Raw genomic sequence first — 21,141 nt, 5'->3', positions numbered from 1 at the left:
TCTGGTATCCCTGTGTTCCTCCAAACAGCCCACTCACTTTTTCCAAGCCAAGTATTGTTTGGTGGTTACTGGATTTTGTGCAGTCTATTTCCCATTTGGAAAGACTGAGATGCCTCGCCTAAGGTTTAATTGCTGGCAAGAAGAGTCGATAGTTACAGTTTGCCTGTGTGCGCACGTGCACACGTACATGCATGTGCACATGTGTGCATGCCCATATGGTGTGGGGGGCATCCCTTTTGCCTTTGGTTTTGTACTTTTGCCTTCTGCTCTGCCCAAATCAGCTTCTTTGATTTGAATTTGGTCCTGGGGCTGAAAGAGGTTGTGCATCCTTAGCATAGTCTGTGCTAAAGGGGACTTACCTTTCTCTCCCTGCTCTTCCCAAGTGTTAATCAGGTCCCTGATGAAAACAATAGAAATCCTGTGTCTTAAATCCCATGGTTCTGTCAATCCCACTTGTTATCCAGTGGGTAGCAGGCATCTATTGGTGCAGTAATGCTGTCAGCCCTTATCCTTTGCTTCACTTGTTTTTGTGTGAGTGTAGCTTATATCACAGGAATTACTTAAGTGTCCTGTGATGTCCCTCTAATGAACCTGAACTATGGAACCCCTGAAACTTTTCATTGTGTGGAACTTGGGTGCACACAATGTAAACTGGAAGCTACTCAAATCTTTGCTGATTGCCTAGCTCAGGGCTGTCCAACCTGTAGCCCATGGGCTGTGGATGCAGCCCAACATAAAGTATAAACTTCAAATATTGAGATCTTTTTGCGATTTTTGGGTAACTCAACCATGCAGTTCTTGAGTGTGAACTTTGCTGACAGCAAAGACGCACCATAACGTCTTATAAAATAAATGTACTTATGCACTTGGTACTTGTATACACAGTGGTGGCAGATACCATGAAAATTCTGCACAGACTTTGTTTGGCTCATCGGTGTTCGTTAGTGCATGTGTATTTAACGTGTGGCCCAAGACCATTGGACACCCCTAGTCCAGCTGATTCTTTTATTGATACTGGGCTATTTTCAGTGTTCTATCACCTACCTGTATTCCTCATGGTTGAGGGTGTTTTTGTTTGTGTTGCAGATCACCTCCATGCCTTTCTGTACCACAACATCTATGACGGTCATTTGAATGCCACCTGCTTAGCAACTGGCTTCCCACGTCCAAATATCTCATGGGTTGCACCAGAAAGCAAAATGAATGAATACGAGAGCTTAAATCCCAATGGCACAATTTCTGTCATAAGCAACATCATTATAAGTACCTCAATCCAGAATGTTAAACAAAAGGTGATTTGCAAAGTTTCACACCGAGGAGAAGAGAAGGAGATCAAGCTTCAAGGAAAAAAAGGCAAGTGGTCAGAAAACAGACACATTGTGTGTGTACTAAAGATAATACAATGCAGTAAACTTTTACCCTAGTTTAATTTATTTGATAATATGAATGGCCAATATAATCTATTAGTTTTCTTCTATATTCTGAGAATGACATCTACACTGTGATACTACAGCTGTAGAAAACAGATAAAGCATTATATGTTGAAGAACATTAGAAAAGCCATGCTGAATCAGACCAATGGTTCATTGGTCCATTAAATGGAGTGGTTTGCCACTTTGTTCCGACAGTGACAAACCAGTGATCCACAGGGTCAGACAGGATGCATAGAAAAGGTCCAGGCTCCTCAACTGCTGCATGTTACCTCTGATAATATGTAGCATGTAGCTAACAAGGCTAGTTTTCACTTACTGCTTTCTCTTCCATGAATTGTCCAATTCCCCTTTAAAGCCATCAGTTTGGCCACCATCGCACCTTCTCGTGGCAGTGAATTCTATAGTTTTACTATGCACTGAGTGATGAAATACTTTCTTTTATCTGTTCTGAAACCCCAACCAGTCTGCTTCGTGGGTTGATCCTATGTTCTAGTAGTATGGGAAACAGAGAGAAATATCTCACTTTCCATGTTCTCCACACCATGCATTATTTTAAACACCTCTTCCATGTCCCTCCTTACTAGTCTTTTTCGTAAGCTAAACAATCCCTGTTGCTGTAGCTGTTTCTCATGAGAGAGTTGCTTTCTTCACGTCCATTGCCCTTCTCTGCACTTTTTCGAAGCCATTGGTGGTCTTTTTCAGGTCCAGTGACCAGAACTATACACAATATTTAGAACGTGACTGCACCAAAGATTTCTATAAGGGCATCTTAGTAGTTCCATTTTCAATTTCTTTCCTGATTATGCTCAACATGGAATTTAACGGTAGTGCAGCTGTGCGCTAGATTGACATTTTCACTGGACTGTCCACAACAACCCTTTCTAGTTCAGTCATATCCTGTCAGCTCCCTATACTTCAAGTTGTGATTTTCTGGCCCAGCATGCATTTTTTTTACATTTGCTTGCACTGAACCACATTTGCCATTTCGATTCCCATCCTTCCTGCTTAGAGAGAATTCTTTGGAGTTCCTCACAATCCCATTTGGTTTTGACCATCCTAAATAATTTGGCATCATCAGCAAACTTGGCCGCTTTGCTGCTTACTCCTAATTTATGAATTAGTTGCAAAACACTGCTCCTAATAAAAGAACCCTATGGGACGTTGCAGTTTTATGTCTCTCTATTAAGAGCAATGACCATTTAGTCCTACTCTCTTTTCTTTTTCCTAAGCTGTTACTGATCCATAAAAGGATTCACCTTTCTAGTCCATGACTGCTAAATTTGCTCAGGAGTCTTTGGTGAGGGACTTTGTCAAAAGTCTTTTGGAAGTCCAAGTAAACAACGTCTACTGAATCACCCCTGTCTATGAGGTTACTGACACTTAAAAAACTCTGACAGGGTTAGACTATTAGATAAGACAGGATTTACTTTTGTGGAGGCCACGCCAATTCTTTTGCAGCAGGACTTGGCTGTCTGTGTCCTTAGTAACAATTTCAAGCAACTTACTCAGAATAGATGTCAAACTGCAATGTCCCAGACATCCCCATGTCCATTTTTTAAAATTGCTGCTACAATGGCCATTCTCCACTCTACTGATCTTAAATATTTTTGTAAGAAGGTCAAATTTCATATTTGAGTTTTTTAAGCATTCTAGGATGGACACCACTCAGTGCAGTGATTCACAGTTGAGAATTTCATCTTTTGTCACTATAATCTATCTTAATTAGTCGGACTTACTTCCTGAATACCTAAGTTCAGGTCCACTCATCTGTTCTGTATCCTCTGCTGAGAAGTTAGTTGAAAAGAATTCATTTATTTTCTCTGCAATCTCCTTATCCTCTTTTAGTGCTGCTTTAATTCCTTCATCATCCAATGGTCCAACTGCCTCTCTGATTAGTTTCTGATACGTTTGATATTTAAAGAATTCTTCATTGTTGACCTTGATGTTGTTAGTGATGTGCTCCTCAAAACGTGCCTTTCCTTCTTATTGTCTGCTTGCATCTCCCTTGTGCAAGCTTGTACTTCCTTTTGTTTTCCTGATTTGGACAGGATTCCCATTTCTTGAAGAAAGCCTTCTTCTCTTTAATAGCCTACTTGACTCTATGAGTTAATTATGATGACAACCTCTTGGCCTCCAGTCAACATTTCCTAACTTCTGGCAAGCATACTCTGTGCCTCTATTAGTGATCTCCAAGCATTTTGAAACAATTTAATCCTCTTGACTCCTGCTCCTTCTTCTCCTCTTCCTTCCTACCACTTCACTTGTTTTGAGAAGTTCCTCTTTTGAAATCCAGTACAACTATATGAAACCTCTTTAGCAATCTTGGCCCTAATGATATACCAAATCTGATAGTGCTATGATCACTGTTTCCAATTGGTTCAACAACATTTCCATCCTGTACAGTGTCCTACATCTGATTAAATCCAGGATTGCCTGCTCACTAAAGCAGATTGCTTGAACACTTTTAGGGTACAGTAATTTTGTACATTGAGAAATTTTTTAAAAGGAGGTATATAGTTTTTGAACCTGCAGAAAAAACTTGAAGTGGGTTTGCAAAATCTCATGTGACAGATGAGTAGCCACATGCAATTTCATGTTGCCCATGTAGAATTCAGAGCCCTGCATAGTGCCCTGCCAAAGCAGGCTAACTTGCTCAGATCAACAACAGCAAGTATAATTTTTCATACTAACTGCAGGTTGAAGAGTCCATATCTGTTGGCACAGTACTGAAGTTGTGCTGATGTAGAATTCGAACACACAGTCCTATCCATTTTGCTACCTACTGCCTCATTTCCTTTCTTCCTACAGGACTCAGTCGTCCGTATGCTATTCTGATCGGTGTATTGGCCCTAATTCTTGTTATCCTAGTTATTGTTGCAGCATACTGCTGGAGTCGTCACAGGAAGACACACAGTGGTAAATTACTGAAGTGAAAAAAACATGTACACTTTCATTCCATGCAGAATACTTGATTAATGCTGTTGAGCAGTTCAGAAGTGGAACTCACATACCATAGGCTAAGGCTCAATGGGCTGTATCCACTGTTAGTTTTGCTTAGGCCTCATTCATTTCAGTAGGTTGATTCTGAGTAGAACTACAGTTGAATACAACCTATTGCATGGCATGTTCATTATAGTTCATACAAAGAAATGGAGAAAGATCCCATGAGAATTGTGGAGGGAGAAGGGAAACTTCAAGGCAATCTATTATTGTGATGCAGTCTTGTTTAGGATATTAGCTCAGAGAAAGACTGAGCTCCTCTCTGCATGTGATCTCTTAGAGGAGCAGGGAGTGTTGAGCTTATTGTCATCCTCAAGGCCACCACTGTGCAGCAGAGAAATTTACTCTTCCGTACAACACAATTAATTGCTCAGGGCTAGAATATCCAGGATGCTCCCTGCTTGCTGGGGCTATCTTCAGTGGCAGAGTGAAGCATACAAATGCTATCCATGGGGTTTGGGACAGGAGACACGAGAATTTTTCAAAACCCTGGTATTTTCCCAATGGTACGCAGCTTGGGAGTGCTCCTCAACCCTGACCTGTCCCTGGAGCATCAGGTACTGGCAGTGGCGAGGAGCACTTTCCTTCAACTTTGGCTGATGCATCAGCTCCATTCCTACCTGGATGAGCAGTGCCTGGCAATGGTGACCACTCCCTGAGATTGGAGGCAGAGGCCCTTCTCTGGGAACACTCTTTGAAGCAAATCAGGAGGGTAGTTACTTGGAGAAGGGCCTTTTCAGCAGTGGCACCTCAACTGTGGAATATGTTCCGCAGAGAGGTTTGCCTGGCACCATCACTCTATTCTTTTTGGCGTCAGGCAAAGACCTTTTTATTTTCCCAGTATTTTAACAATTGATTGGTTTTATCCTTGTTTTTAGTACTATTTCAGATGCAGTGTGCTGTGTGCTGTTGTTATGGTTTTGTCTTGGTTTTTTGTTCCTTGTAAGCTGTCCAGAGACTTTCCTCAGTAATGGATGGCACAGGAAATAAATACATACATAATTTTCCTGAAGGGCTTAGAGTGGAGACAGACCTGCATCTTCCCTCATTCAGGCAGACTGTGCATTGCATGAGGGAGGACTCCGTGTACTAACACATCTTCTTTGGTGTCCCCAGATAGTTAGAACTGCAGGTTTAGATTCCTAGGGATGAGAACACTGTGAACACTTTGCTCCATCTATTCATTTACATATATGCAGCTAGTGCATGGATGTGGCAAACATGCATTCCTATTGCATGCAGAAGATCCATAGCAAACAACTCATACTGCATCCTCCCTACAAAAGGGATACAGCACATAGTTTCAGCCAGCTCTAGCTAGGTGAGCTGAGATCATTTCCTCTTTACTCTACTCATATCAAGCTTGATCTGCAGGTAAGTCTGGTCTGGCTCCAGCAGAGGACCCACACGCCAGCAGGGACACACTGCCCCGCTGCATACCCTTGTCCATGTATGAGCACATTTCAGAGATGCATCAAAATAGTTGGAGGTGGTTTGTTTGCCCTAAGCACACAGATAAGCTGCACTTCTGAAAAAAGGCTTCCATGTCTATTCATTCAAGCAGAAAAATGGCAAATTCTTACATCTGCATGTATGTAATTCTGACTAAGTATGAAACCTTAGTCTGAGGCTTCCATCCTAGCAGGGGTTGCTATTATTTTGTTATAATTCCATCCCAACTTTCCTTCAAGCTGCCCAAGGTGGCATACACGATCCTCCTCCTCTCCGTTGTGAGTTAGTCCAGTTTGAGAGTCAGTGATTGGTCCTAAGGTACCCATTGAGTTTCAGGTCTGAGTTTGGATTAGAACTTGGCTCGCCTGAGTTACCAGTCCAAGAATCTAACAAGGCAGTACACTGCACCATCAGAAACTGAGATGACTGCCTGAGGCAAGTTGAGAGTTGTAGTCTAACGTCTTTGGAGATGTGAACACATTCCTTGATTGTACAAAGAATGCTCCTGTATCCCTTCAGGAGAAGGCTGCTTTAGGGACAACCACAGTAATCAGATGGCCAAACTCACACCAGTTTAGGGATACAAGACAAATTATGCTAAGATAACCAGTAGAGGTAGGAGATATCTGAATTATGAAAAGTATCTACTACCAAAATAAGGTCATCTTCAGTTCCATGCAGACAACATGTGCATTTATTGGATGCGAGAGGTCTGCTTTAGAAGAATACAGACATGATGGGAAAAAACCCTTTCCATTTCAATGCTTGTATGCTTTCCTTATAGGGTCCATTTATGTTTAATTTATTTGATTTCTATACTGCCTATGAATGGAGACTGTTCTTCGTTGTGGCCTCTGTGCATCACACATATGGGTGCTGTGCCTGCGCAGTGCCTTTGGACAGAAGATTACAAGCTAACAGTTTTTGGCGGGAAAGCTCCGCTCCCCCTCCCCCATGGCCTATAAAGAGCGGAGTGTCTGCCATTTTGTTCAGTCTTTGTGACCGCTGTTCGCTGTGCCTCGTGCCACTTTCGCTATCGCTCTGACCGTTGCTCGTATAGCCTCTTTTCTTCTCGATTGTTCTCCCAGTTGTTATAGCCCTGGAATTTTCTTCTTGTTCTTGTTCCTGTTAGTTCCTCTACTTCGTATAATTCTTGTAAGTTTCTCTATCGTTCTACCTTTCTTTCGATCTATCTAAAAAAAACAAAAACAAACCAAAAATATATACTTACCCTCTGCACTATCTCTCTCTTTTTCCTTTCCTGCGATGGCACAGCAAGCGGCTTTCCGCAAATGCATGGAGTGCGGGTCAAAAATGTCACCAACCGACCTGCATGACCTATGCCTCCTCTGCTTGGGTGAGGGGTGTAGGACCGATAAGTACTCTCACTGCCTGGCCTTCTCTAAGCAGGCCAGGAAGAACTGTGAGAATCGCCTCCAGAGGCTCCTCTGGGATTGGGCTCTCATGCAGTCCAATCCACTGGTTGCTGCTCCGAAGCCTGGCTCTGCTTCAGTGGCCCCACCTTCACGCCCTTCGGACAAAGGAGCGCCTTCTATGGTGGCTGCCTCTGCTTCGCCCAAGAAGAAGCATGAGAAGCGAAAGCATGCCGAACCTGACAAGTTGGCAGGCCATAAGGCCAGAAAGAAGAAAGTTTCGAAGCCTTCCAAGAAATCGAAGGATTCGGAGCACCCTCAACACCGGGACTCGGATTCGACAGCCCCCTCGGTACCGGCGGCACTTACTGTACCGAATCCACCCGACCTGGTACTTCAGGATGCTATGCGGGTTACTCCTCAAGGGTCCCCGCGCCGTGTGGCTGACCTTTCCACTGGGCCTCTTCCAACTCTTCAAAGAGGCTCGATTTCTGATGGGGAAATTCAGGACTCCCCCCTAGGGCTCGGTCGCCTACACCTATGCCCGTGGCCACTATGGAGGCGGATGTGCAGATGTCCCCGCCTAGGAGCCAGAGGAGCCGCTCCATGGAGCAGCATTCGGAGGAATGGCATCGTCCCTACTATCACGCTTGGGGTGACCCACTCTCCGTCAGATATTATCCTGCTCCTAGAGGTCGATCTTCTCCACCGTCCTGCGACCGACCGCAGTCTTCGGACCCGAGGCGTGCATCTCCAATACCTCCTCGGGATGGAAGTAGCTGCTCCTTCTCCCCTGCAGAGTCCTTGGCTCCCCTGTATTACGGCACCGACTCTGACGATTCGGAGGTCGATTCAACCTCCCCTGACGTCGCTGTGACCTCCTAGGGCCCTGCGTCTCCGGACGAATCTCACATCTCCTTCGTGGAGCTGATGTCCTGTCTTGTTTAGTCCCTCGATATCGACGCCGTCCAGCATCCAGGACCAACTAAGGACAAGTTCTACGATGTTGTCCACGGGGAGCAGTCTACATCGATCGTCCTGCCACTGATAACCACCTTACGGCAAGTGATGACGCAACCCTGGGACTTGCCCTCTCACTCTCAACCCATTTCCTGGAGGTACAAATCCATGTACTGGGTTCGGGAGGAGGACATCCCCTTCCTCCTCTGCCACCCCAAGCCGAACTCGGTCGTGGTGGAGTCCTCCCAGGGTAGAGAAGCGAGAGGTCACACTGCACCATGGGACAAGGAGGGCTGAAAGATCAACTCCCTGGCCAGGTGAGTCTACGCTGCTTCAGGCCTGGGGCTGCATATCTCCAACTACGAGGCGACGTTGGCGAGGTACCAATACTTCGTCATGCAGCACCTCCACAACGTCGCCTCGACCCTCCCAGACCACCAGGGTGACCTGGCCAAGGTCCTCATCAAGGAGGCAATGCAGGTCGCGGTCCAGCAGTTGTCCATAGCCAGACATCATGTGGACACGGACTCGAGGGCCTTGGTCGGTGCCGTTTTGCTCCGGAGACACGCCTGGCTCAGAAATTGTAACTTCCCGGAGGAGACTAAACGTCATATAGAGGAGACGCCCTTTGATGGGTCCGGGCTTTTCCACTCTCACACCAACCATAAATTGAAGAAGCTGCACGAATCCCGCATGACGGCACGCAGGATGGAGATCCAGACCCAGACCAGGCGTAAGTGGTCATGGACTTGTCCTTCTTATAGGCAGTCCTACCAGCCTAGGCAGCAGCCCCAGCACTGGCAACAGCAACGGCAGTGCCGCCATCCACAGCCCCAGCAACGCTATCAACAGGGCCGTCGCCATTTTGATGACAGGAGACAGCGTTGACGGGACTGGCGAACCTCTCCTCTTCCTCCTTCCATACCCACCCCCCTCTCATCTGGGGATTGGCTGCGAAGCCGACTCCCCATTTGGGAGTCCATTACATCTGATTGGTGGGTACTGTCCATCATTCAGCACGGCTATCGGATAGAATTTGACATGGTTCCTCCTTCAAGTCCGATCCGGTTTACATCATGCTCGCCGGTACTGCTCGATGAAATACAACAACTTCTTCATAAAGGAGCGATTCATCAAGTTGCCCTGCCTGAAGGACTTCATGGATTCTATTCCAGATATTTTACGGTCCCGAAGCGGGATGGTGGTTTACGTCCGATTTTGGACTTACGTAATCAGAATCGATTTATTCTGACAAAAAAGTTTCGGATGACCACCCTTCAAAATATTTTGCCGTTGCTGAGGAAAGAGGATTGGTTTGCCTCATTGGACCTGAAGGACGCCTATTTCCACATTTTGATCCACCCGAGTTATAGGTGTTTCCTTCGTTTTGCTGTTGCACCCCTTTTCTACGAGTTTACAGTTTTACCCTTTGGACTGGCCACGGCTCCGAGGGTATTCACCAAATGTGTGGCCACTGTCTGTGCCTTCCTACGCCTCCAAGGCATACAAATTTACCCGTATCTCGATGATTGGCTGCTAGTGACCCAGTCTAGGGAAGGACTCCTTGCATCCATCCGTACAACCTGTGCCTTATTGGATGATCTGGACCTATGCATTAATACCGAGAAATCTTCTCTTCTTCCGACGCAGACGACTACCTTCATTGGAGCCTGCCTGGATTCAACATTAGAGAAAGCCTTCCTTCCTGGGGACAGACAACAGATTCTTGCTTGCCACATCCATCAAATGCGACGAGACGGGACAGTCCTGGCGAAGTCCATTCAGAGGATCCTGAGACATATGGCTTCCGCGGTTGCTGTGGTGCCGCACGCCAGGCTTTGACTCTGTCCGTTACAACTTCTCTTCAACAAGATGTTCCACCCTCAGAGAGACCCACCGTCAAAGTTAATTCGAATCCCATCCTCGGTGCTCCATTCTCTACTTTGGTGGTTGGTACCAGCCAATCTGGCTGTCGGAGTTCCCTTCAGGGCACGATGTCCTTCGATAACCCTCGGTACCGACGCATCTCTTCTAGGATGGGGAGCGATATGCTCCGACCTATATACCCAAGGCACATGGAAGCATCGAAAGTCCACGAATCATATCAACTTCCTGGAGCTGTTGGCAGTATTCAAAGCCCTACGCTCTTTCGAAGACATTCTCCAACACTGGGTCATTCAGATAACTTCGGACAACGTAGCTACCGTCTTATATCTGAACAAACAATCGGGAACAAAGTCACCGACTTTGGCCAGACTTTCAATGAAAAATTGGGACTGGTGCATTCTGAGAGACATTACGCTGATGGCTGTTCATCTAGCTGGTGCGGACAATGTGCAAGCAGACCTCCTCAGCAGGCACATGTTCATCTCTCACGAATGGGAGCTAGATCCTCACACATGCGACCATCTCTTTCATCGCTGGGGTTCCCCCGATGTGGACTTATTCGCAACCCAACAGAACAAGGTGTGCAATGCTTACTGTTCGAGAGCAGGGATCGGAGATGGATCCTGAGGGGATGCTTTCATGATCCCATGGAACAACATGATCTTTTATGCCTTCCCTCCAATCCCTCTTATGATGAGAGTCATAGCGAAGATAGTATATGATCGAGCCTCGGGGGTACTAATTGCCCCTTGGTGGCCACGTCCAGCTTGGTTTGCAACACTACTCGACATCTCTCATGGGGAATACCGTCATCTACCACTGCTTCCGTACCTTATAACCCAACAGGGCAGTACACTTCGCCACCCAGACTTGCTGTCATTGAACCTAACAGCGTGGCGAATCCGATAGCTACCATTGCACCACCGGTATCGATGACAACTTCAACTGAATCGAATCCTGCCATCGAGTCCAATTGATTCAGCGTTCCCTCTTCCCTTCTTCATTCTGCACCATCAGATTCAAGGCTTGACCCATCGAATTCGACAGCCTTGCATCCTGATATCCAACATATCCTCGATTCTGCTTTGAAGCCGTCCACACAGAAATCTTACGCGGCTAAATGGAGACGATTCTCTACCTTTGCCGAGTCTCATTCGTTCTCTCCATTTACATCATCTATACATCAAATCCTTCAGTTCCTATTAGAACTGCACCATTCCGGATTAAAGCCGTCTTCAATTAAAGTGTATACAGCAGCAATAGCCTACCATCGTGGCTTAGTTGACGGATCACCTATCGTCTCTCAACCTATTGTTAAGAGATTTCTTAAGGGACTGCATAATATTAATCCATCAATCAGACCAGTAATGCCTACCTGGAGTCTTTCTGTGGTTCTGCAAGCGCTTAAGAGAGCTCCTTTTGAACCATTGGCAACAGTAGATTTGCGTCTGGTTTCCTGGAAGACAGCGTTTCTTGTGGCGGTCACCTCAGCCTGGAGGGCCAGTGAGCTTTGTGCTCTCCGCATAGACCCGCCTTACCTGAATTTTCATAGAGAAAAGGTCATTTTGTGCCTCGACCCCTCTTTTCTTCCTAAGGTGACTACGCCTTTTCATATGGGACAGGATATTATTTTACCTGCCTTTTTTCCGTCACCGTTGACTCCATTAGAGAGATCCTTGCACTCACTTGACATTCAGCGCTGCTTAGCCTTCTACAGATTGAGGACTGAATCTATTCGACATTCAAATAGACTATTTGTTAAATACTCCACCAGGGATCAGGGCAATCCAGTCACTTCGCAGAGACTTTCCAAGTGGATAGTCCATACTATAACCTTATCCTATCAACTGGCTAAGATTGATTTGCCTATAGCCCCTCGAGGCCATTCAACTAGGGCCGTTGCGACCTCATCCGCCTTTGCATCGGGGGTCCAACTCGATGATGTATGCCGAGCTGCTACTTGGGCAAACCCTTGTACTTTTGCCAGACATTATTGTCTAGATGTTCGAGCTCGGCAGGATTGCTCCTTTGGCAGAGCTGTTCTTTTGTCTATTCTTCACTGAGGACACCTCCCCTCCTCCTTTATGGTAAGCTTGTTAATCTTCCCATATGTGTGATGCACAGAGGCCACGACGAAGAAGAGCAGGTTGTTCTTCGAGTTATACTTAATTTGGTCCAGAGATGATGATAGAATGAATCATAAGCAATTGTGTATCTATCACATATGCTTCAGTTTTCTGTAGAAGGTTTATCCTTGTTCTATTGTCTCAGCTAAATTCCTTAGATGTCAACAATATCCTGGAACAATCACTTCCTCCCTCTGGAGCTGTCTTTTCTCTGGGTGCAAGCAGCCATGCACAAACTAGCCCTCTTCTCACATTACTGAGGAGAACCTAGGAAGCTGACTCAAGCTGAGTTAGACCATTGTTGCATATACTCCAGTATTGCGAAGAGGCAGGAGTCTTCCCTAGCCTTACCTGGAGTTGCTGGGAAGCAAACCAAGGACCTTCTTCATGCAAAGCACATGCTTTCCTATTCAGCAGAGGCCCTGCCCAAAGGGATGCTCACACCATCAACGGGCTGTACCACTTATCCTGCAAATGAGGCTGTATGTGGCATCCATGTGCTTGTCTATTAGGCATGAATATCTGCAGGGGGAAATTCTGTATTTATAGATATCTAGTGTAGACTTCCTGCAGACAAAGAACCCATGCCTAATGTTTGGATAGTGCAGACAGAACCAGGGAAATCCATCATCTCTTATCTGTCGTGAGTGGCACCGCACCTTGACCACATGAGCATCCCTTCAGCTTGAATAATATGTGATGGGGTGAATGACTACTTTGAAAACTCTTTTTTCCCATGAAGAGAAAAAAATGGAGTAAATGTTTTAATTTGGAGACTTTTTAAACTTAACAACATTCAGGCAGCAATAGCGATAAATTATTTTTGTACCCGTGAAGCTGCCTTAGGAATTATGCCCATACGAATTGTTCCTCCCACCTTTTGAGGGATCATCTGTGGGTTCCCCACAGTCTTGGCCAGTGTGAGAACAGAATGCTGGAGAGCAGCTGTAGTTTTGGACTGATGCAGTAGGATTTTTCTTATGATCTCATCACACCTGCAAACCATTCTTCCATGTGGACATACCTACTCACTACAGTGCTAGAAACCCTGCTGAGGTGTGAGAAATGCAGGCATGTCAAAAATGGGATTACCAACTATGTGGTCAGCAGGCATGTGGACACCACCCCGCTCCTGCCTTGCATGATCGCTGAAAATATGGGGGGAAGCTTTAAATCTATATACTGCTACTGAGTGAGAACTTTGGTCCCTCAAGCTGTCAGGCAGCTGCTGCTCAAGGATTCTTCCAGCCCTGCCCTTCCAATCAGATTCCCTTTTAGGTTGGGATGGGCAACTTGTTGCCCTCCAGATATTTTGTCCTACATCTCCGTTATCACTCAGCATCAACAATACTGTCTAGGACCAATGGAAACTAGTCCAACAAGGTCAGGAAAGTCACATTATGTTTTAGGTGGATACAACTGAACCTTCGACATTCTGCATCCAAAGCACTTTCTTCACCTCTGAGCTACAACTCCTTCTCAAGCATCTAAATGCATTACTTTACCAGTAAAGGTTTGACTTGCAGACACCTTGAGAAGCTAAGAAACCCAGCATTCATCAGAAATAGGGAAAACACCTTTTGCAATTAAGATGTTATTTTTATTTTTTAGATTTTGCATGAGAACACTATTAAAAATCAATCTTTTCTCCTGCAAACTCTAACTGGATAGCTACATTTTCAACATCTGCTTTATAAATATAGGGCATTTTTTTCAGCTAACCTTTTCTTAAATTTGGACAACTGGCTTTCTAGTATTCATTTCTTTCTCCCAGCAAAAGTAGTTCTTAAGAGTTAACAGCACAACATTGTCATTATTTCCTGTCTTTTATCTGAATACATATCCTGCCTGAAATTCCAAAAGGTTACATTAAGTCAGATTAGTGCAATCAGGGGAAAAGCAGGGCAGTGTTTTCCTGTACATTCATATCTTGAAGCCAAATGCCCTGAGGAAAGGTAATTCCAGCTTTCTCCTCAGACAAAAGAAAAGGGCAGTTATGACTGTACAGATAAGTTTTGGGAGCAGCCTATAAGATGGTACATGTCTGATTTTTAAGTCAAGTATGAATCAACTCTAAGAGAATGGCCATATTCACCAGCCTCATGGTTTGAAATTGGCTTGTTTTGACTAGTGTTTGTGATGCAAAATGATCCCCAGATCACACACATGCTATCTTTCTGCGTAAGGTGTTTATGGTGCATGTGTGATTCCCCACCATACAGATGAGGAAAGTCTCGTAAATTCCTGAATGTTAGAATGAAACCCTAAAGTATTTGTGAAATTCTGTTAGCCACCCCTCAGTGGTTCTGTAATGTGACTTATAGAGAGGCAGAGAAAGAACATTCCTAAAGGGAAAAAGCACTGCTGCTGCCAGTTCTTTCCCCTTTCTTTCTTACAACTGAAGAGTCATGAGCCCCTTGTTGTTCTGTGACATGGCCACTGAATGCTGATTAACAATCAGCAAGCAGGAGCAGCCAGGAGGAACAAAGAACATGCCTAAGGACAGCGTTAAAGTGGGGATCAATGTTTTGATCAGGAGACTGTCATAATAAAGAGGGGGAGAGAAGCACATTGAGGCCACAGTCCTATGCGTATGTACTTAGAGGTAAGTGTATTGAATGGGAAAAGCTTTCATGTTCATATGGATAGGATTGCAGCCTCTAATGGAAAGCAAATGGAAAGTCAGGAAGCACCTTAATATTCAAACTGATTGACAAGAAGCAGCCTTGGAGAGTTGCAAAGGTATGCTGCTGCTTTAAGAAATGGATGCTTTTGGGGGAACTATATTTTTCTATTGTTTCTTTCAAGAGGCAGCATAACTATCTAGTGCCTTCCTCTTGCGAAGGAAACGCCTTTCAAAGTCTACCCTGAACGCACTGAAGGAAATGGAGGGCACAATGCCATAGTTCTAATGTGGAGCCGTCAGAGCTGCCCTCTCCACTCTCAGAACCACTGCTTCCTATAGACAGTGGAAATTGGATCCTTCCCAAACAGTAGCAGCATTTTTCTTCCATGCAGGATGTACTCCTACCATGAGGAGCCTGACCTTGCCCTTCATTTTCCGTGATGTTTGTCTTTGGTTTAGGAAGCAGTTTTGGTGACTTAAAAAAAGGGACACTTCTTTGCAATGGATTATAATAGTCATGCAGTGAGAATGGAGGCTGTTTTGAGAAAAAGCATTTCTCACAAAAAGAAGCATCCAAAAAGCTACGTTAGAATGCAGGGCAGAGAGCAACAGAATGAAATTCAATAGGGGTAACTGCTTAGGGTCATCTGAAAGGCAAAGTTTTGATCCCACTTGCGGCTGATTTTGTGGTATGGGAGGAGAGGGGCTTCACCTTTTCTGTGGTTCCAATATGAACCCCCATGATATCTCCTACTCCCATTTCTTATACACTCAAGCTAGGAGCTAAGGAAATTTGTTTGGTTGCTTCTGAGCTTTCAGTTGCTTTTTCTCACCAATCTCTGAGAAGAGAAGGGAATAATGAGTGAATTGTTAGCTTTGGAAGAAATCCAAGTGTTTCTGTAGTTGGAATCCCTGGTACTGTAGTCCAATCTCTTTCTGGAGTTACTAGGCAAATTATGATTATGATTATTAAAAATCAGTTCAGAGAGGAAAACACAGTTCTAACCACTACTGGGGAAAATGCAAGCTGATCTGATTAATATCCATTTCTGTGCAGTGCCACCTTCTCATACCATCCTACCTTGCTCTCCTCAAGTGTTCCTGGACTGCATTTTGTTCCTTTCTCTGTGGGAAGAAAAATCAGACTCTACCGTCTTGGAAGGACTTGTCCAGTTCCATTTCAAGATAAAAAAGAATGGTTGCCATCAGCAGGTAGCACCTGGACAGCAGGCTGCACTAGTAGCACACCGGCTACCTGCTCACCATTTCCCACAGTTCAGTGACATATATTCTATATGCATTGCAATAATTATTTCAGAAATTGTATCTACAATATAAATGAGCATATGCAGATTTTTCTCTTTTTGATGATACATTTCTTCCTGCCTGCATTGTAATTCTCAGAAATGCCTGACAATAACTCTTTCATTGCAATGCTACAACATCCACTGTTAAAGTTATAGATGGACCCCCTGCTGATAATGCCTAAGACTTGGTCATTATGGTGGGGTTGCTCCAAGTTCCTGCTTGACGAAGTCTCATCAGACACTGCTAATGGCTCTCTGGTTGTGGAGCAGGTGGTGGAAGTGCTGAGGTGGGAAAGCAAACATGGTAACCACTGAACCCCATCAATTATTATTCTTTACTGTTATGTATTTCCTTTCTCTGCCACCCAATAGCCAAAGCTTTCTGGTCATTTACAGCATGTTAGAAAAACATGGGAATTGAGTAGGGAGATCATGCCACAGTGGGAGGATAAAGATTAGTGGTTTGTCCAAGACTCCTTACAACATAGGAAGACAAGGTAGACAGCCTGGTGACATCCAGATGTTTCCATAAGCCCCAGTCAGTGTGGACAATCTTCGCTGAACGTGAGCATTGTAGTCTGAAACATATTTAACATATGCACTTGATCTTAGCCAAAAGGTTGAAGAAGTGATTGACTGGTATTTAAATTATGTTTTAAAACACTTAAAATAGTAGGATAAAATGGGCTCTAGAATGGAATAATAGCAATGAAGATATAAAGACATGGGATAAGACTGATTATCCAAGGGAGAAATTGGCCAAAGTTCTAGGCCCATCCTCTGAAAAGGATGGAGGGAAGATAATGCATGTTCAGGTGGAAGAGTGAGAAGGGTTCTCATTCACCTCACACAAGAATAAAACACTGGGTTACAGCCTTATACAATATCTCTTTTCTCTTCTAGGATGATACACAATTCAGTGAACTCCATTGGGAGATTGTTTCACAGAAGCAAAAAGTAATTCCTCAGTAATACTTGCCAGTCTACACTGAACAGACTGCTGCTGCTACCAAATTTTCAGACAAGAAGAATCCACCAAACAAATCAGAAAGAAAAAAAGTGGGAGGACAGGACAGGAATGAAATTATTTGGCACTGATGTTCTCTTGACTTCACATAAAAGCTGTGTGAATGTAATTTGCCAATTTCAAGCTAAATGGCTCAAATGAGCACAATCTCAGTAAAATTTCCTGTTATATGGGCACTAGTCCAGGATTGGGAGGAATCTGAGTGCAATTTCACCCACAATTTTCTTGTCCAGTGCACCTGCTATTGCCAGGAGAACAGGAACACTCATGAGCAACCCAGCATTTGCATGGGTTGTTGGCTGCCCAAAGTTTGTATTAGATACTTTTTGGCAGCTGCCATTTCTGCTCCCATCAATGCTCTAGCTACATCCCCCACCCCAAATATCTGCAGGAGGACCAAGTGTGGCGAAGTTATGTACCCTGCTGTGCCAGATCATCTGTCAGGCACAGGGAAGCCCCTTCAGAATTTAAATCATTGTGCATGGTTAAAATTCCCAAGGGGTTTAGGGTGTAATGCGAACCCACCCACCCAATATCTGTCTTGGTCCTATGGTGGGGCCCTAGACTTCTGCCCCAACATTCTGACCTGATGACACCACTACCCTCATTATAAGCTCCTTGCTGGCTACCTCGATTAAAAATAAAAACAGCACCAACTGTCACACTGAATATATGGAACTGTTTCCTATATTTTATGAAAAGGAAATAAAAGGGAAAAAACCATTGCACTGAATACATGAAAATATTTGCTGTATTTCACTTAACAGAAACCAAATAAAGAAATTTTCATAAAAAACGGATAGGATGCTTTTTATGGGGCCCTTTCGGCTTTTCTGTCAAAATAATATGTTGCCAAAGAATCTAAAATTCTGATGGGAAATTGCTGCAGGTGGCTACACTTTGATGTTCTTTTAATAAAAATAATGAATGCATGAACAGATTAATGAAATTTGGATAGCATTTTAAGCTTTTGCAGCAATGCAGTGATTTAACTTAATTTAGGTGTACTTTTCAAAATAAACTTTTTGGAAATGGTAGTCTCTGGATTCCCCCTCACGGATGCACACTTTAACACAGTGAGAGTTTTTGAGAGTGTCAGAGAAGCTATAAGCAATCCCACCAAGTGGCCAAATTGTCTTCTCAGCATGGTCTCCTAGCTGGGTCACCCAAGGCAGAACCATCAAGCAGAGACACCAGCCTAAGATGCAGCCACCCTCTTCAGAAGTAACAGTCAATCAGCAAAAGAGAATGGATCTTTCTAATGCTGGGAGAACACAAAATCCGACTGTCTTATATCAGTCAGAATCTGTGGAAAATGTATTAACAATAACCATCATTCACATTTATGCTCCAACAACAGATGCTGAAGAAGGAGAAATTGAAATGTTTGTGTAGATGTTCAGGAGAAAATGGGCAACACACCAAAACAAGACATGGTAGGAATCCTAGTTGACTGGAATGCAAAAGTAGGAAACAAAGCAGAATCAAAAGTTGTAGGAAAATTTGGCCTAGAGGTAAGAAATAAAGCAAGAGAATGACTCAGAATTCTGTATAGCTAACAATCTGCTTATCACAAATACATATTTGAAGCAGCCACTCAGATTACTATATATATAGATATCATCAGATGACAAAGCAAAAATCAAATGGACTAATTAATTGGAAGCAGGAGAAAGAGAAGTCATATTCTCACTGCCCTCAACACTTGGTCATCCCAATGCATAAACTGTATTGTAGATGAGAAGCTGCTGTAAAGACAGAATATGGAGGCCTAGGATGCTTTCCTATGGCAAAGGCATTGGACGGGGGTGTATTTTATCTCCCTATCTGTTCAGTCTATACACAGAACATATCATAATAGCTGGATCAGAATCCAAGGAAGGAGTCAAAATCCATGGAAGGCATGCCGGTGATACCATTTTATTGGCAGAAAGCAACGATTATTAGAAACTACTCCTGATAACAGTGAAGGAAGAAAGCACACAAGCAGAACTGCAGCTGAATATTAAGGAAATAAAAATCATGACTATAGAAGAATTACAGAACTTTGCTGTTTAACAATGAAGAAATTAAAATTGTACCTTGGCTCGGTCATCAATTCAAGAGGAGTCTGAAGTCAAGAAATCAGAAGAAGATTGAGACTTGGAAGGGCAGCAATGAAGGAGCAAGAAAAGATCATCAAGTGTAAGGATGTTTCATTGCACACCATGGCTAAGATCACTCACACTCTTGCATTCCCAGTTACCACATTCCAGCACTAGACTGCTCATCTAGTCTGAAAAAGGAATAAAGAGGGGAGACATAAGCACAACAGCAACACCATCTGCCTGCACATGATGTACAGATTGGTGCCAATGTAGTAAGTGGGTAGTCTGTTTCCTTTCCTTTTCTTAAGCAGAACTGATATGATAAAGACAGAGAGTGGGGAGGCTTACTGAAATTAACGTTCTACTTTCTCATCCAGATCGGAAGGCAATCATTTTTCAAAGTCAGCTTTTTCCTATACAGGAAAGTGCAAAGTTTATTAAGACAGATATTTTGCATATATATGTGCACACTTGCAGTTTCAGAGGCCTACTGTACAGAAGTGGCTTTCATGCTTTATGCCTTTAGAGAACTTCTGTGGAGGATTCTGTGAAGCATTGTTTTTTCTGGCCTGTTAACTCCTATGCATTTATGCACAAACAGAACAGCAGAATATCAGTGTCCATGTCTGTCAGGGAAGGTTGTCTTAGTATTATTGATTTTTTCCATATACTCTCATTGAAGGAAGTTATGGAGCAACAAAACAGTTTGGAATGCCCTCCCTACAGGTTTATGTCCAGAGGTGTGTTCAACTTATTTATGTGCCCATTTTAATGTTGCTGTTTTGATTAGGTTGCTTTGGTTGTTTTTAGCCACTGCTGCATTGCTTTATGAAGACTGCTTTAATTTTATGCTGTTGTACTGCTGTTATGATTTGTCTTATTGTGTACTCCTCCAGGTTATGCGAGGATGACAGACAGACTAAAATATTCTTAAACAAAGCCTTCTTGTTGGAGAATCCTTTTGAGCATCCTACAATTACTTGGGAATTCCTAGAATAGACTGAATAGCAAGTCCATAGGTGAAGAAACAACCTGAATTTACAGCAGCAAATTTATCTTCAGGGAACTGATCCCACCTTTCCATGCGTGTTTCTACATGTGGCCTTTGTTATTCTTTTGTCATGATCCACGTAATTTTTCTAGCAGTCCAGACCACGGGTGTGTGAGGAATGTGTTTGGTGGGTGGGAATCCTTTGGATTCCTTGGGCTTGGCTCCTCGAATCCCAGTCTGCTTTGCTGCAACCCTGAGCCCAGGCTTCTGGTGAGTGCCCCCAGTGCTCATGGGGCGCTTGCTAGGAACGGAATGCTATCCATCTTCTGCTCCACATGCAGCAGGCCCTTGTGCAGCACTTGCCAGGAATGGACTCCCCTGTGTATGCTGCACACACGGTATCCATCTTTCGTGGCACGTGTTGCTTTGTGTTGCTGCTGCATGTGACACTGAAGAAAGCAGTCAGTTGCACATCCTTTCTTCTATGACACTTTGTGAGATCCCTCAAGGGTCAGCTCAGCTTTCTTTCTAATGGTACAGATTATGTAGCAGGCTACAGAATTGCCTGCATGCCATGAGAAAAGACAATACTGGAAGCTTTTTCAAGACCAAAGTACAGCACATTGCTTTCCAGAGCTACTGCTAAACACATGCTGGGTTAAGAAGGTCATCCTTCTTGATATTGTTGTGCATTTTTTCTGAGGTCATCCATGGTTGCACAAAGTGCAAGGAGGCAGAAAACCAAACACGCAGTCCTAAATGAAACCCTTTTCACCCTACTGGCAGCATGCGTGTACCTCATATTGACTTCAGGCAGTTTTCTTCCAAATTTCCCCAGCATTTTCCACTGACCTGAGCTGTGAGAGTTCATG

General features: G+C 44.0%; 1 protein-coding gene across 3 annotated transcripts in view; it reads left to right on the top strand.

The window, feature by feature from the left end:
• The window catches only part of CD200 (CD200 molecule), a 45,036-nt gene extending 24,819 nt beyond the window's left edge, over positions 1 to 20,217 (top strand). For 2 of the 3 annotated variants that reach the window (XM_044441997.1, XM_044441996.1), the window contains exons 5-7: positions 1,087 to 1,353; positions 4,242 to 4,349; positions 17,068 to 20,217. In XM_044441997.1, the coding sequence (XP_044297932.1) occupies positions 1,087 to 1,353; positions 4,242 to 4,349; positions 17,068 to 17,072 (380 nt within the window). In that variant the 3' untranslated portion in view covers positions 17,073 to 20,217. The remainder of the gene's footprint in view (positions 1 to 1,086; positions 1,354 to 4,241; positions 4,350 to 17,067) is intronic. The other variant, XM_044441998.1, reaches the window with a different exon arrangement.
• Positions 20,218 to 21,141: the final 924 nt, after the last annotated feature.

The sequence above is a fragment of the Varanus komodoensis genome, unplaced genomic scaffold, assembly GCF_004798865.1.
Source record: "Varanus komodoensis strain SLA01 unplaced genomic scaffold, ASM479886v1 scaffold4, whole genome shotgun sequence".
Taxonomy (NCBI): Eukaryota; Metazoa; Chordata; class Lepidosauria; order Squamata; family Varanidae; genus Varanus; species Varanus komodoensis.
Note: the sequence above shows the minus strand (reverse complement) of the source record. Positions and strands in the feature narration are given on the sequence as shown.